The sequence below is a fragment of the Lutjanus erythropterus genome, chromosome 14 (assembly GCF_056507025.1).
Source record: "Lutjanus erythropterus isolate fLutEry1 chromosome 14, fLutEry1.hap2, whole genome shotgun sequence".
In the NCBI taxonomy this organism is placed as follows: Eukaryota; Metazoa; Chordata; class Actinopteri; order Lutjaniformes; family Lutjanidae; genus Lutjanus; species Lutjanus erythropterus.
This window is the reverse complement of record NC_139330.1, coordinates 33,831,402-33,848,013: the sequence shown is the minus strand read 5'-3', so window position 1 is coordinate 33,848,013 and position 16,612 is coordinate 33,831,402. Positions and strand designations below refer to the sequence as shown.

The 16,612-nt window shown below is 37.9% G+C and overlaps 1 protein-coding gene across 1 annotated transcript; it reads right to left on the bottom strand.

Moving 5' to 3' along the window:
• Positions 1 to 11,877: 11,877 nt before the first annotated feature.
• LOC146315856 (uncharacterized) lies at positions 11,878 to 16,342 on the bottom strand. The gene is made up of 4 exons (XM_084736591.1): positions 16,143 to 16,342; positions 15,922 to 16,048; positions 14,494 to 14,749; positions 11,878 to 13,456 (listed from the first exon to the last, which is right to left on the bottom strand). Exons 1-4 carry the CDS (start codon positions 16,272 to 16,274, stop codon positions 13,267 to 13,269), a joined length of 705 nt encoding a protein of 234 aa, XP_084592717.1. The 5' UTR covers positions 16,275 to 16,342; the 3' UTR covers positions 11,878 to 13,266.
• Between the last annotated feature and the right edge of the window lie 270 nt (positions 16,343 to 16,612).

Sequence of the window (16,612 nt, the reverse complement as noted above, 5' to 3'; positions counted from 1 at the left end):
TTGAAGACTTGGTACTTGTCAGTCCTGACTTGGAACTTGAGTGCAAAGACTGGAGAGCTACTTGTGACTTGCAAAACAATGACTTGGTCCCACCTCTGCTTTAACCAAGAAAGGCCAGATCAGAAACTGGGCAAGGTTTGTATCGGAGGGAATTGCCATATAACCATTTTTGTCATTTAGGTCAGAAGACTGCTTGCAAAACTATGGAAACACTTTTTTTCCTGATAAAACACAACTCCTGCAGCGCAATCCACTTATTCACAGCCTATTGGTGCACTCACTGTGTTGAAAATGGTCATAATTTTTCCAAAACACAGCTGAATATGTTACCTCATGTGGAGATGCAGAGCTTCAAGGAGCATAATAGCCCAGACAGTCATTCAGTCATATCACATATTGATATTCATATCCACATTATTTGCTGATGATGCTGATTTTGTATCGTCTCAGTGTGTTTGTGGAATTTTTATCACATAGATCATGGTTCTCAGCCTTTTTGATTTGCGACCCCCCAGAATAATCACGTTGGTGTTCGTGATCCACAGAACATGGTGGCTTATGTTGGTAACTGTGCCGCTCTATTGTTTTAACCATTAGTGTGGTGCTTTTACAATCCTTGACCACAATTATATTGCTTCTGACATCTTGTGTTGATTACCATTAGAACTCTAATTCTGCACTTCTTGCCACAACATGTTATTTTAAATTACTCTCCATAACCTTTTGGTGACCCCCAGAAATTATCTTGCAACCCCCTTAGGGCTTTGAGAACCACTGACATAGGTAACCTTTATTTAAAGGTCCAGTGTGTCAGATTTAAGGGCATTTTTTGGCAGAAATGAAATATAATATTTATAAGTATGTTTTCATTAGTGTATAATCACTTTGAAATAAAAGTCATTGTGTTGGTGGCTACCGTGTTGCTGCCATGTTTTACTAGTCTCACATAGCCAGACGTCTCTCCACAGCCCTCAGTGCTGGAGAAAGGTCTGGCTCCACACATACACATTCTGCTATAGGGGGAAAAGTGCCCTGCTTTGTTTGCATTTTTTTAAACCAATCAAAAAATTTTTGGGTGGCGCTAAACCCAAGATGCAGCGACTGTGCTGTTGCAAAATAGTGTCGAGGGAGAACTTGTTTTGGTGGAGCACTGGCACATCGGGAGATGAACCGGGACATTAAAATGACTACAGCACTGCAAAAGAAAAGCTAACAGCTGTTAGCTTCTGTATGTTCGTACCTTTAGCGTCCCATGTGCTAATTTGCCGTGTCTAACCTGTAAGTTGCAGCTTGGAGGTTGTTCTTGTTTCCCAGGGACTTTGAAAACAGAGATAGCGAACACCGCATTGCCGCTTCAAGCAAGTGACCTATGACAGGACTTACACCTGCAGTGTGCATCCGGTGAGTCAGACTTTGTTTCTACAGAACAGACAGACCAAGCATCGGCTCCTGAAGGAAACACTGACATTCTTTTCACGTTTTTCATAGATGCCATTAAATCCTACACCCTTGTGTTTCAATAAGGTAGTTGATTGTGTTTTGCAAGAAATGTCTGAGTGAAAAAAAGCAAATTAATCAGCAGCATTTTACACTCACACTTTACACGCACACTCAATAAGATGACCTGCTAAATGAAATGAAATGAGATGAAAAACTGGTGGCAACATTCCACAGTACATGTGAGTATTTTTTTTTTAAGTTTTGACTTTGACAGTCAGTAGGTGGTGCTCGTGGCATCTGTTCAGCCTTAGTCCTTGTCACTGATCTTGCTAAATGCTCAGTTTGTCTGGTAACTTAAAATAAAACAATACATTACTCCCAGTGTGTTAAAATAATTTGCAGGATTGACCTCCCACACAATGGGTGTTTAGATTCAGTCAATGCAGACGTGCCCATGAACGTCTATAGATTACAGCATGTTACATTTAATCAGTCAGTGTTAAAGTAAAGTAAGCACGGAATTAAATGTATTATCTGCCCCAGACAGTATGGTATTATTATGGCGTTTACACATCTGTGCAGGACCATAACACATTTCTTGACCTGTGATTGTCGGATTGGGGGAAGGGAAGGGTGTGTGTGTGTGTGTGTGCACTGACAGTGACAGTGAGTTGAACACAGTCAGAGAGAGAGAGACACACACACACATTATGGGTGAGAAAATCTGCCTTCTCGCTCAAGTGAGTTGACTAATCCTGCACCAAACCCAGTGTTGGCAAACTAATGCCATATAATCCATCAAAGTCCATATCAACACTGTACACTTGCAATGGCACAGCAGGGACATAAACTGCTTTAGGATAATGCACAGTGCTGCGTGTCCAGTGGAAAGGCCTCCAACTGACACTGTACAGTGATGTGTCCAACCAGAAAGACAACAAAAATGCAAATGAGTGTTTTCACACCAACCAGTGTTGTGCATTAGTATTATAATGCTTTCTGTACCTTTCTCCTTTCTGTATGGGCAGCACAGTGTTCTCCTAAACTTGATTCCCTATTTTAAATAAGTTAAGCCCTTATTACTGATTTTCAGAGTGTAGTTTAAAGTATGAGTCAATAACTATTTACTATCTTTTCTGTTTTGCTTCACTGTGGTGATCATACTGTCAGGGAACAGAACAACTGTTTCCCCAGATATTAACCCAAAACAAAACTAAATTAACACTAAATTCAGAGTGAAAATAATATTATCAAGCAGTGGGAGGAAGTGGAGCAGCAGTCTACTGACCCCCCACTAAAAGTAAACAAGTTTGTGTTCACACAAATAAATATATCTACAGTACGTCTCTTTAATCGTGTTGTTCCCAAACTGGGGGGGCACGTCCCCCTGGAGGGACAGAGACCCACCGCAGAGGGGCTGTGGATGAAGAGGAGGTTGTCACTTGTTTCTCCAGTTATTTTAATTATTGATTAAAGAAAATGACGTGATGGATGTAAACTTTTTCCGTCTTCTGAAGAAGAGTATGTCAGAAAAAGTTTGACGACCACTGTTTTTTTTTTTTTTTTTTTTACCTTAAAGCAACATTATGTAAGAATTGCTATTTTTTGTATTATGGTGCCCCCTGTTTCAGGGTGAAATTCATTTATACACCACTGTCATAAATATAGACTGCACACATGCAGTTGATACGATTATGTCACTTGATCAAAAACTAGCAAATTGAAAACTTCACTAACAGCCAAACATCAAGAGAGTGAGACAAGAAGAAGACGCAGGAAGCAGCTAATATTACTGTCTGTCTGCAGCATTTTATTTCACAAAACTCTCACCAGTGTCTAATAACCAGTCTGATATTTACTCATGTCTCTTACCTCTTTCTCAGTCACTCTCTTTCTCCTCTTAGCTTTCTCTGGCAACGTCCCTTTTGGTCTCTTCACCTCTGTAAGATGCTGAGCCCTGAGCTTAATCCTGTGCTGGAGGTGTTCTCCCAGTCAGGTATGGACAGAGTCAGCTAGCCACTCAGCCAGTTAGCGGTTAGTTTAGCAATAAAGAAAAAACTCTGTAAATCAAGAGTTGAGGCAGAGCAACCAAAGGACATCAGAGGGAAAACTAGGAAACATTTTCTACCTAAAATATGATAGTTTCACCAAAATCAGCATGATGTCATAAAGCATAAAGCAACCCAAGTTATATAGTATCAGAACAGGTGTTTGGGGAACATCATAGGAATTTAAGAGGCACCATTTTCCCTGTCATAAATCAGTGTACCATAAAAATTCTGTTTTGCTCTAACCAGCCAAAATACAAAAGTGTACTAAGTTATTCATAATATTAGAGTGTTGGTCACAGAGTCCAAATATTGCACCTTCTAGTGTGGTGAAATAAACTGTCAGGCTTGTCGCTGAGTGTGGTGGAGCAACAGGAGAAATCTTCTTTCTCCCACGTTGGTTCAGGCTTTACCCTGACACCTGGGGCCACATGCTTAAACGTCTGTAAATTTACAACTAAAACAGAAAGACAGAAATATGGCTGCACAGATTTCACTCAGGCTACTCAGTTTTATAAGCCACATGTACACCTGGTTCTCTTTTCTAAATCTCGATCATTGTGCAACAAGGCACACATGTTCGACTTTCTGTTCCAGTCCCATAATTATCCATAAATGGATAAAGAAACTCCCTTAAACATCAGTTTACATGATGATACTTCTGCTCATTCCTCCACTCATCAGACCTGTCAATGAGAAGAGCAGCAAAGAAGGAACAAGTTCAATTTAACTGATTGTGTTGCATTAGCAAGGCTCTCCAACAGCACCAGACCAGCTGTTGTTGAACGTCTGTGGCTATTTATAGCGCTCATGCCTCTAATTCATCACATGTACCTGTGAACCGTAATATGGCTGATATCACAGTCATTATTAAATGTCAGAAGGATGATCACTGATTAATTTATAGTGTTCATATCAGAGTTTCTGTTGTGCAATAATTGACATTTTTAAAGGGAAAATCTGTTGAAGTGAACATCTTTAAATGTCTGAAAGAGATGCCATGGCTGAGGACAGTGTAGTTATGGAGGCTTGAATATCCCAGTGGTCTGTTATGTCCTGTGAGAACAGTTCATATTGGAACAGACTTGCATCATTAAGAAGGAGATGATGGCTCCAAAGTAAATAAAAAGAATGATACAATTCATCACTCAAATCATTTAGAATTAAGTTTATAAATGTGCCTCTGGATGACATTTTGCAGAACACAGTGCAGCCTGCAAAATAACACAATCAGTAAAACATTAGCAGGATTTACCACCAAGACACTTGATAATGTATATGATTCAAGTTGTTATGAAAGAAATCGTGCCCCAGATTTTATAATCCTTTCTTGTAACAGAATTGAAGGTGGAAATGCAATTACAGTCTGATTTATTAAAGGGATAGTTCACCCAAAAATGAAAATTCAGTCATTATCTACTCACCTTCTTGCAAACTGAAGGTCGGGTTTAGTTTTTCAGTCCACCAGACTGGTGGAGTTTCACAGGAAAACAGTGTTGCAGAATCCCAACCAGTGGAAGTGAATGGTGACCAGTTTTCAAACATAAAAAACCAACAGAATAAAAACATAAAATGCCTCCATACTGCTTGTCTGGTGTAATCCAAGTCTCCTAAAGACCCAATATGCCAAGCTGACTAAAAAAATGTTATTTACACCATGTTTTTATCCTGAATCTCCACTGTAGATCCTTGGAGCCATGTGCACATGCACACTGTCTGAATTGTGTGTGTGTGTGTGTGTGTGTGTGTGTGTGTGTGTGTGTGTGTGTGTGTGTGTGTGTGTGTGTGTTGTGACAGTGTTCAAACAGCATGTTGGGACTTTAGGAGACTTGGATTACACCAGACGAGCGGTATGGAGGCATTTTATGTTTCTTTTTGTTGTTGTTGTTGTACTGAGCTTTTTCCAAATCTCCAACTACTTTATTCATTGTTGTGTGTAGTTGTTCATCACCATACTGTCAATCTTTGAATCTTGCCCTCTTAAAGTCTGCCTATTGGTCTATAGAGTCCAGTGTGCAATAGATCCTTTGTAGTGCGAAACTGACTTAGGGGAAATTGCATCCTTAATATTCTGTGGATATTAACTGTGGATTTTCAAAAGAGATCTGTAATTGCTTATTGACGTCTTTGATTACACACAGGTCCAACAAGTTTACCTTTTGAGAGTTAAACTTGAAACTGGGTGATGGACTCTTTTTGTTTTCTTTGAAATTGGATTTTGGGGGGTTTGATTGCCTGAACCACAAAAGAGACCAAACAAGGGGTGTGTGTGTGTGTGTGTGTGTGTTTCCTCCTACCCATCTTTTATCTGCTCCTCACACTGTTAGTTTCAGAACGGGTGTAAATTTTTTCTCATATGATTGCTGTGGTCTGGAACCTTGCACTTAAGTTATTGATAGTGGTGGACTATCAGCCTCTGAATGCAAAATCCAACATGGCTGCCTCGATGTAGTGAGTCACATGTAGCTGGAAATCTTTGCTAATTTTGAAAAGGTTACACTAAGAATAGTGTTCATGCTGATACCAATTTTTCAAAATGAATATTTACTTTAGTGATCCAACCTAAAATTACATAATATTTTGTAACTTGTTTCATGATGCAATCTGCATTATTCTACAACAATCACAAATACACTCTAAAACAAATGTAAGACAGAAATGTCATTTAATTATATGGAAATATATATCTGTATATATATCTATCTATGTTTGTGTGTGTGTGTGTGTGTGTGTGTGTGTGTGTGTGTATTTAATTTAATTACATTTTCATTAATCACTGTTTCAGGTCTATGAAAAAGTTGAGACAACTCAAAATTTCAAGGCAATGTACTACTGATCTTTTGTTGAGATAATCTTGTCTTCTTTAGATAAACTAAGTTTTAGAAACCCACAAAGTTCATTTTAAAAATTATATAGTAAAGTCATTCAATTTTCAGGGATCAAAATACTGACAAATCAGGTTCACAGCTCACTCTGACCAATTTGTGAAATTCAATTTTTTGAGTTTCAAAAACTCAAATATTCAAGTTGATCTAAAGAAGAAAAGTAAATTATCTAAAACAAAGATCATAGCTTGGCAATTTTTTTTCAAGTTTATTTCAAAATATGTGTAAAGTGATTCTTACATTTACCAACTGTAAAAACTATACACTAAATTTAAAAAAAAAAGTTTTAATATGTGTGTCAGAGTGGCTTTCTGCCTTTTTCCTCTAAATGTTGACAGTGACTGGTGTTTTTGAGTCTCCATAAGTTAGCTATGGATGCAAAATTAAAAAAAAAAAAAGTCAGGGAAAAGAGAATTGGGCTTACGTTCCAAACAGATTTTTTTTTGTTTCTGGCCAAAAATGGCTCTTTCAATCATAAAGGTTGCAGACCCCTGGTTTAGGGGGATATATCGGCAGAATATGGCAGTAATGTGATATAATATTGATAAGAAGCTGCACAGTTGGCTTAGTGAAGATCTCTCATTCACACAAACTGCAAACATAAAAGATCTTATTCACACTTGCAGTGTGTGTGTTTATGTCCACAAAAATTGTTTTGCAGTGGAGTAAAAAAAAAAAAACAACCTCTGATGGGCCATTATGAGCTGTGTGTATGCTCGTGTGCACACACACACACACAGACACACACACAGAGCTGAGCACATCAACATTGCATTCTTAGAGCACTCTCCTCCACAGAGCAAACTCTATTAGCAGGCGTCCTCCCTCAGGGCTGACACTGACTTCTCCTATCAGACTCTACTGTCCTCAAGAGGACACACACACACACACACACACACACACACACACACACACACGTGCGCATGGGCGTGACAGACACACATGGTTCAATGTGTGTATGTGCGTCAGAGAGGGAGAAAAAAAATGATTAAGAAACTACAGAGACAAAAAGACTAGAATAGACAGACAATATTTCAGCCACTCACAGTACATATTATTTCTCATCCCTGTTTCATACGGTGTAATCAGCAGAAGCATTTCCAACAGTTCATGCTCTTTGACTGAGATGGCAGTCCCAGTGTGATGCTTAAAATGAGCATGTCGCTTCCAATTCAGGCCCTTCCAAGAGATGCCACACAGGATTTGTGTGTGCGAGAGAAAAGGAGTGAATGAGAGAGAATGAGTGACTTTTGACTTAATCTGTACGTATCCATCAACCATCTACATTTAGATTCTCTCTTCCTGTCCTGTCTGATGTATTTTGGCCACATCAGGTTCAAACAAATAGATAAACTCCTATGAAATGTTCGTTAAGTGAACATGATCACGATTGTTGAGGTGAAAATATCCTCCAGAATCAACAGACTCCACTAATCATTCGCTAGCATTCCAGTTTATTATAAAATTACAACCATGTTCTCCATAAAAAAACAGTCAGTTCTCTTGTTCCCAACATGATCTTTTTTTTTGCTGTAAGAACAGCAGCCCTCTTCCAGGTTTGCACCACAAAACAATTCCCTCAGATTTCCTGCCAAATCCAGCCTGATGGCACAGGCACATGATGTAAAATGCGGCGTGGAGGCTGCTAATCCTCTTGGCAGTAGTGTTGCTGATTGATGATAATTAAAACAACATCACAAAATGTTGTTATAGATGTTATACAGCTACATACAATCTCTTTAACCAGATCAGAGTGCCAGAACAGAGAGTGTCTTTGTAATTCAAAAGAAGCACAACGCATGCATACATCTGTGGTGTACTGCTGGGGTAGGTAACAGTATATCATGTGCAATATGTTGACAAGGATGTCAGTTCCAACCAGCAGTATGAGGAAAATGATTGATTATTAATTGTAGATGATTTACAGCACAGTGCCATGAAAAAAAAAAAAACATGAACCCATTCTGAGATTTTATGTTTTATTCTCATGACATTGAATTAAGTTCATGAATTGTGGCTTTTATGACCATGAACAGGTAAAGACCATTTGAAATGAAATAGAAAATATGAAATAATTGTTTGCATAATTTTTTGATAAATCTGTATTTGGTCGTGCATCAGTTAGTTTTCCGGTTTGGTGATTATGAGGCTTTGAAAAGTTTACAGCCTGTCAATGCTGTTATTTGCACGTGTGTAAATGTGCACATATTTCATTGAACCCCTGCACAACACCCCAGTCAAAAAAGTCTGGAAACATTTTGGTTTACAAACCTTTTTTACCTCTGCACCGCTAATAGCAAATCATGCTTTTCCTCTGTCTGTATCAGATGGTGTATTGTCAGTGTGGTCTAACATAGGAACCAAACAATTTAAGAACTTATATGTTAACAACATATTTGAATCTTTTCAAGAGTTCCTAGAGTTTTTCTCTCTTCCTGAACACCATTTTTTCAGATACCTGCAAACTCATAGTTTTGTTCGCAATACATGTGCCCAGTTCCCTAATCTGCCTGATGACACCCCTCAAGATGCTTTTCTCTTTCTTTTCTCTTTTCTACAAATAAGATTTTTGGCATCATATTAATAACTTCCTTCCAGGTCCCTGATTACATATACGTATCGTCAGATCCAAACCTTATCTTCACCCTCTCTGGACTCTGTAAAGGCTCTTTGGGAGGAAGAACTGGGGGAGGGGATTTCTGACGAGCTTTTGGGGGAGTATTCTTAATATACGTGTACATACCTCACCTATCTGTGCCAGACACGGGTTAATTCAGGGTGAAGTTGTTTATGATGGTATTGACCCCTCCTGTGAAAAATGTCTTCAAACACCTGCAAACCATGTGCATATTTTCTGGTCCTTTACATCTCTGCAAAACTATTGGACTGCAATTACTGATGCTTTGTTGGACATAACTGGGACACTTCTAGAGCCTAATGCCTTCACTGCTCTGGTTGGCATCTCTGTTACTCTTGTCTAATAGCTTCTGCAAATTTATTGGCTAGATGCCTCATATTAATGAGGTGGAAATACACAGAAAATTATTTTCCCAGTTATCCCCAAATGAGGTCTCACTCTAAGGTCTCACTCTCTCTCTAATTTAGTTATTACTCTTATTTATTTATTTCTTTTTTCCCCTTATTTTTGAAATTATGACTTGAAGGACAACTTAACCATACTTAATGTAAAATGTGAAATATGACCAAGCTGACTGTTGTTGTTGTTTCTCTTTTCTTTTTTTTCTTTTTCTATGATTGTGTTATTGTACTGCTATAACATTACACTGTCACTTTCAAGTGTTTTATATGATGGCCGACAAGGGCAAAAGCGTGGCATAAATAGAAAGGTGCTGCAAATACAGAAACACGCTGCACATAGGAAGAAAAAAAAAAAAGAATACCTACCTTTTTATGTGGCCTCTCGCAACTCCATAACTTTCTTTTTCTCACTCACTCCTTCATCTGCTCCATACCATTCATCCATACCTTGATACGTCTGTTGTCTGTCTCTCAGATGGAAGCTCAGCACTGCCCCTAGAGGCCTGGATCACTCCTGTTGTATGACTGGATATGCAATGTTTTCCTTTTGCATTTGTTTTCTTGTTTGCAGTGCGTTTCTGTATATGTGACTCATTTCTGTAACCTGTTTTTGTATATGCAGTGTGTTTGCCCTTACACCAATAAACAAAGTTCTTTCAAAACAAAAAGTCAGGAAGTCCTTGTATACATGGACAACTGTAAGCAGCAGCCAGACAAAAGTTAGGAACTGCTGGTGGGTCAGAAATCAGCTGTATCAGTGTCCATAATATTTTAAGTTTTCCTCTATGTTCTGAATTCCTTTCTCAAAGATATAATCAATTACATGTGATGCTAAAAATGTTTGTTTCATCTGCAGAAAGTTGACGGGCATGTAAAAGGGTAGATGAGTGAGTAAGTCATTATTAAATGTGAGTCATGCGGTCACACTCCTCTACCTTTACTCCAGCTTTCCATAAAAGTGTGATTACATACCTGACGCACTGGACCTGGCTTCCAGCTATAGAGACGGTTGCCGTGGCGACCGAGTGTGTCCTCTGAGTGGTCTTGCGGTGAGGAACAATTTTATTGCTGCTCCAGTTCAAGGTTACTTTGTGTTCTTGTTGAGAACCCTGCTATGCAGCAGGAGCTGAACAGAGAACATTTACTGAGCCTTCTGGAGATGCTGCTCTGTATCAGTGACTCATACTCTACATGATCGTTCCAGCCTGCACTCAAACACTCAGCAGGGTCACACTGATGATACGTGTCTACACTCTATGGGATGTAGGCCTCTAGTACAGTATACCCACACTCCATACACACAAGACATTTTTCAACAGTCATCTAAGTGGTCAGGCCATTGAGATCTTATTTGACTTTTATCAATATTCAAGATTTTTCACAAAGTCTTTTTTTCAATATGGGTTGACAGCACTGGTTCCCTGTTCTGAGGTCCTCAAAATCAGATTTGTGCATCAAAGAAAATCAGATGTTATTGTGCTTTTATCAGCCAAAATTATGTTTTGTGATAGAATGGCAAAGAAGGGTGACAATCGACAAGAAAACAAATTTTCAAAATGTCTGTAAGTAGACTTGAAGATTTTGTGCATTTTCCATAACTAATCGCTGAAGAAGGCGAACAACTGATTAATTGATTACTCATTAATAGTTAAGATATAAAACACACATTTTTTCTCATTATCTTTTTTTTCTTGTTTTAATTTCAACTTTCCTTATCCAGTGAATGACTCCACCAGACAAAACAACATCAGATGAGGTGCAATTAATATTTCTCAATTAAAAATAGAGATACAATCAATCATTATTGTTCATAGAAATAATTTACATGACCCAGTCTTTGGGAATGACTGTTCTAGAGGATGTTCTAAAAGACTAATGTAAAGTGGAAAAGAAAGAAAGAAAGAAAGAAATATAAGGGACAGATTTTTTATTTCTTTTTAAATAATAATATAATGTTTGTAATAATGTTTATGTACATATTTTCAGTATATGAAGAATGAAAAAAACATTTTGTGCAAACTATGTAATAAAATCATTTGTCCACACTCAGAGACAGATGCTGTGGATAAAGTTCATTATCCTGATTGTCTGAGGGACGAACCTTTTTCTCTCCTCTCTAACACCTACACCGCCATCTAGTGTTAAATATCAGGCATCACACACCAGTGAGCCTGGTAGAGCTGAAAAATCTTCCTTTTTTTCCCCCAACAAATATGTGTGTCTTTCTTTGTCATTTATTTTTATTTAGCATATAAAAATAAGAAAGTGGCAAAAAAGAAGAAACAAAAACACAGTCCCTCACTTTCTTCCTACATTAATCTATTTTGACATACACAGTACAGTACAGTACAGTATAGTATAGTAAAGTATAGTATACTGTAAGTTTCCTTGTCTAGATGTATGCAAAGTTTTTTTTTGCAAACTGCATAGAACTGTAATAAGAAAACAATAAACTGGACGATAAATAGCAGCTTTTTAAACTTTTTATTTATTTAGAACATTACAAGCAAACAGGCAGATTTATATCAATATAATAGATATAGAAACCCACAAAAACTTTCCAGTCTTACCCAATTTATGTAATTCCAATACTGTTTAGGGACCTCAGTATGCAAAAATATTCAAATATGTTTTTTTTTTAACAGGTGAAAACAACAATTTACACTGGATGCAAAAAACTGCATGGGATCAACATAAAGTGTGCGTGTCTGTAAAGGAAGGACTCATTCAGAGATCTTAAGATCAGAGGGACCCCTGTTTGAAAACGGCCATGCCAGTTCTCCAGTTTATCCTAACTTTGGAGCATCATTTATTCCCCTTCCTGAACAAACTGGCATCTAGTTTCATATGACACCAGTATCAGCTTTAAAACTGAGCCCGCTGCAGTCTGTGACAGACGGACAGGTGTGACTCTAAACCGCACACACATGATCAAACACATGACAATAACGCAGCCCACATTTAACTCCTTGTTAGGCTAAGCTGTATCTTATACCAATACATTTACATTCAAATATGACCCAATTCTTAATTTATGAGCTGTCCAACATCACTGTATCTTATCTGATTTCCTATTTTCTTCATAAACACTCAAAGTGTATGTTATTTTTTCAGTCCCATATAATATGTCATATGTTTAACCCTGACATCAATATTTGTGTTTTCACTTTTTTCCCAGTTTAGAGCAATAAGTAACTTTGCTTGCAATATACACATATCCTAGTCTCAAAATAAGATCTAGTAGGTATAAGTGAAATAAAAATACTTTTGGCTCCAACACAATATTTACAAATAAGATTTTTGGCATTATATTAATAACTTCCTTCTAAAACTCTTGTACTTTAGGATGCTAGCTAACAATAATTACGAGACTGCTTCATGCTTTTGCACAACAAGTTTAACAAGGAAGGAGTGAGGTGACATTCATGACATTTTTTGTGTGATTGGAGACGTGCCTGTATTTGATTGACTTGGACGGAGTCCCTGCAGGGCTGATTTGTAAAGAGATAGAAGAATAACGTGACATTAAACACACCCAAACACAGATAAACCTGCACTGTCAAGATTTCACCAAGAACAGATTGTGTATGTTGTGTGATTTTAATTGATAACATGTTTGGATCAAGAAGAACAACACATCAGACAACGTAACTCATCATTACTGCTGTGAGAAGGGCTGCTGGTAAACAGGCTATCACATTCCTGAAACCAGTTTCCAGCATGCAAACAGGAGCATCCGAGCATGTCTGTCTGCTGGCTACAAGACGTTGGTCATGAAAGCAGGAGTGCATCGAAGCAGAATTCAGAATCTGTTAGTAGAATAAGCATGAAAAGTGTCCGTGATTCTGCTACGTTTACTTGGTTTTCTTACAGTGGATGTCATCAGCAAAGATCCAGACCTCGTTGTGGTGACGAAGAGAGAAGTAGGACTCATAGCCAGCCCCGCTGTACACTGGGAGATCAGGACAGTCTTTTTTTAGGGCATTCCACAGTATGTTTGCATTTTGTTGACCACTCTCGATGCTTGGAGTGCCTTCAAAGACCCTTTTATATGATGTGGAGACAGTGACAGACGAAAATAGCGTCAGGTTACATCTTACACTTCGTCAAACGCATCATTCACTGTGACACAGGAAGTGGCAGAATTCCATAACTACTAGAATGGCCAGAAGCAGCAAGCATAAGTCATTTTGATCTTTGGCTTCCAAACTCTATTATCTCTCATGATAAATACATGAATTTATTCTGTTGGATTGTCTTTTAAAAATTAAATAACACCAAAATGTAAATTTTGTCAAATGTATTTATACGTTTATCAATATGCCAATATTTTTGTGTGGGATAATAACCATCAGTGATCCAGCTCAAATTTTAGATTAATGTAGAATTACTCAAGAAACAGTTAAATGTATTTTATGAGATTATAAACATGTTATTTTAAGATTAATAATCACAAACTTCAAACTAGAACCAAAGGCTGAAAACAAGTACAAAAATAAAACCAAAACAGTTGAAAACATTGCTTTGTGTAATGGGTGCGAGCACTTTCTTTAAAATTTTGAGAGCTTTAACACAAACAGGTGCTGAGACAAAAAAGTGTTACAACTGTCCTTGGTCTCCCCTACTTAATTTTTAATTGAGTCTAATTAATTTGTTTATTTGTATTTTAATGTTGGGGTATTGGAAATGGAGACCATTTGTTAAGTTTTATTGATAGAGACAATGATAGTTGCTAAGCGACCAAGATCAAGACGAAAAAATAACAATATAGCCAGTGGTAAAGTTCATGTGGTCAATATAGCTGCACATGGCCAAAAAAGAAAACGGCTAAATTAAAATGATTACATTTTCTTTGAATTTGTTTTTGTAAGTTGTATAAAAAACATTTTAAATGAAAATACAGGCACTTTTAGGAAAAATCAGGTACCAGCAGCATTATATTTTCTTAATTCAACAAAGTTGTTGCACATATAAATTTGCAAACTGACTGCCTCGGCTGTTCTAGGGTTAGTGTTAGGGTCTCTGCATCTACTTTCTCTTTTCTATCTCTATATGTCAAGTATCAAGTACCCGCTGCTCACCTGACATAGACTGTGGTTGTAGGTCTGCTTTCGATTCTGATAGATGGATCAGTCATTTCAGGCTTTTTTCCGCCAGGAGGGAAAAACCAGGACAAGAAGTATTCATGATCTTCTGTGACCGTGATTACCACCGGCCAGGTGTCAGCAAGATCTGGAAGAGACAAACACGATGCAAAACTGCAATCTAAGCATTTGTGCAAAACTGTTTGACACTGCAGAAATGCAGACAAGAAACCACAAAAGGAGCTGATCAGAACTTGTCACATTTCTTGGAGGCAAAACACAAACTTAAACTTTGTTTGAGTGTAAAACTTGGACAATGTCAAAAATCTCTTATACTGTTCACACAAAAAGCAAAGTGAATTTTTACATTGCGTTACTGACATTAGTTTGACACTCAGGTGTTTGTGTTACTTGCCGAGCTTGTTTATTCACATTGCAGTGATTCACCACGTTGAGACGTTACTTCAGTGCCCAGTGATTTCATTCGTCCCCATTTTGTCCCTCTTTCAGTAACATACCCCGCCCGTTCTCACTGTTGTTTGAAAAGGGTGTGTCAAAATAAATAAAGTGATATCCAAGTTTTATTTCTGTCATAGCACATAAATCGCTCTGGTATACAGTTCAAATGAACTATTAGTATCATAAATCCAAACACTGTGTGTTTCTAGAGTTGGGACATATGTTGGCCATGGTCATCCTCGAAATCTGATTGGTTAGCCTATTATCCTAAAGTATTTCTTTTGTATGTAGTCTTCTTTCATTTTTTACAAAGTTGTTTTACTAAAATAAATTATAAAAATAAACACACTCTTCATGATGAAGCGTGGATGATGAATTTAACCTCGAGGCCTGAGGAAAAAGGTTCAGTGGAGGTATAATTTCTTTCTTCTGAGGAGTGGTGCCACTCTGTTGTCTTGTGATTGGTCCAGGGTTTCCCTCACTGTACTGTAACTCACTCCATTTAAATTTAATTTTAAATGAATGTATTTTTTAGATGTTTTTAAACGGTTGTAGCGGAGTGGTTCAGTTGGAAACCTAAAACAGTTGGCAAGTTTTTACTTATTCATAACAACACATTACGTAGTAATAATTTCGGTTGGCTTTATTAAAATTCTCAATTCTGTGATTCCAGCCGTCATTATGATATTACAGAAAATATAGGTGCCTAATGCTGCCATCAGTCTGTCGCTGGCCCACACTGGGCCCCTGTCAGAAAAGACACTTGGCTCTCAGCCCACTGGCAGTAACAGCTTTGCTGGGGGGGAAACCCTGAGGTCTCACTACTTAAAATTAAAAAAAAAAAAAAAAAAGATTAACTACAGGAACATAAGAAACTGTAAGATACTCATTGTTAGTAATTCATGTTATGTTAGACATCAGAAATGGTACATTAATGTGTGCAACATTAATGTGACCCTGACATACCTTCAGCCTTCTGTGTCTTGCAGAAATTCTTCAGCCTGGAATTTGCAGCCATTAAATCCTTGCCCTCAGTGCCATCTATCTTGATGGTAAGCCAATCAGTGGCAGCATAAAAACGCTCCTCATAATCCTGTAGACAACAGAAACATAAAACTTTTTTATACTCAGACTCTAGGAAAAGAGCAGACCAATGGTGTGTGTGTGTGAACTGCTTTGAAACCTACCTTGTTTGTCTCAACCACTTTGTATTTAGGACATGTTTTGTCATGGCAAAATTCTGGAGCTTTCCACTCTTCTCCTCCGCAGAATGACACCAGGACGAGAGACACAAGCAGGACCAGTGGCTGCTCCATCATCCTGGACTCTCCACACTCCAGTCCACAGACACACTCCTGCTGCTTTAAACTGAGTAATGATGTCACAACTCAAGTTACCAGTTTATCAGGTCACAGTCACTCCCACATTGTTCTTCTCTCAAGATGGCAGATAGGAGGCATCTCACACACACACACACACACACACACACACACACACACACACACACACACACACACACACACACACACACACACACACAGTTTCACATATAGTTATTTTTGGAAAAATCAACACATGATTGATCTTTTCCTGGATAATTTCTCGTTTCCTTGAACAAGCATTAATCCTGTGACGACTGGAATTTGTGCTGTAGCAC

What these genes read in the sequence shown, in the direction of transcription:
- LOC146315856 (XM_084736591.1), bottom strand. Translation starts at nt 16,274, where the DNA reads ATGATGGAGCAGCCACTGGTCCTGCTTGTGTCTCTCGTCCTGGTGTCA. An exon ending in AAGTGGTTGAGACAAACAAG is followed by an intron (nt 16,049 to 16,142) that starts GTAGGTTTCAAA and finishes TGTTGTCTACAG; the next exon opens with GATTATGAGGAGCGTTTTTA. An exon ending in ACAACCACAGTCTATGTCAG is followed by an intron (nt 13,457 to 14,493) that starts GTGAGCAGCGGG and finishes ATCATATAAAAG; the next exon opens with GGTCTTTGAAGGCACTCCAA.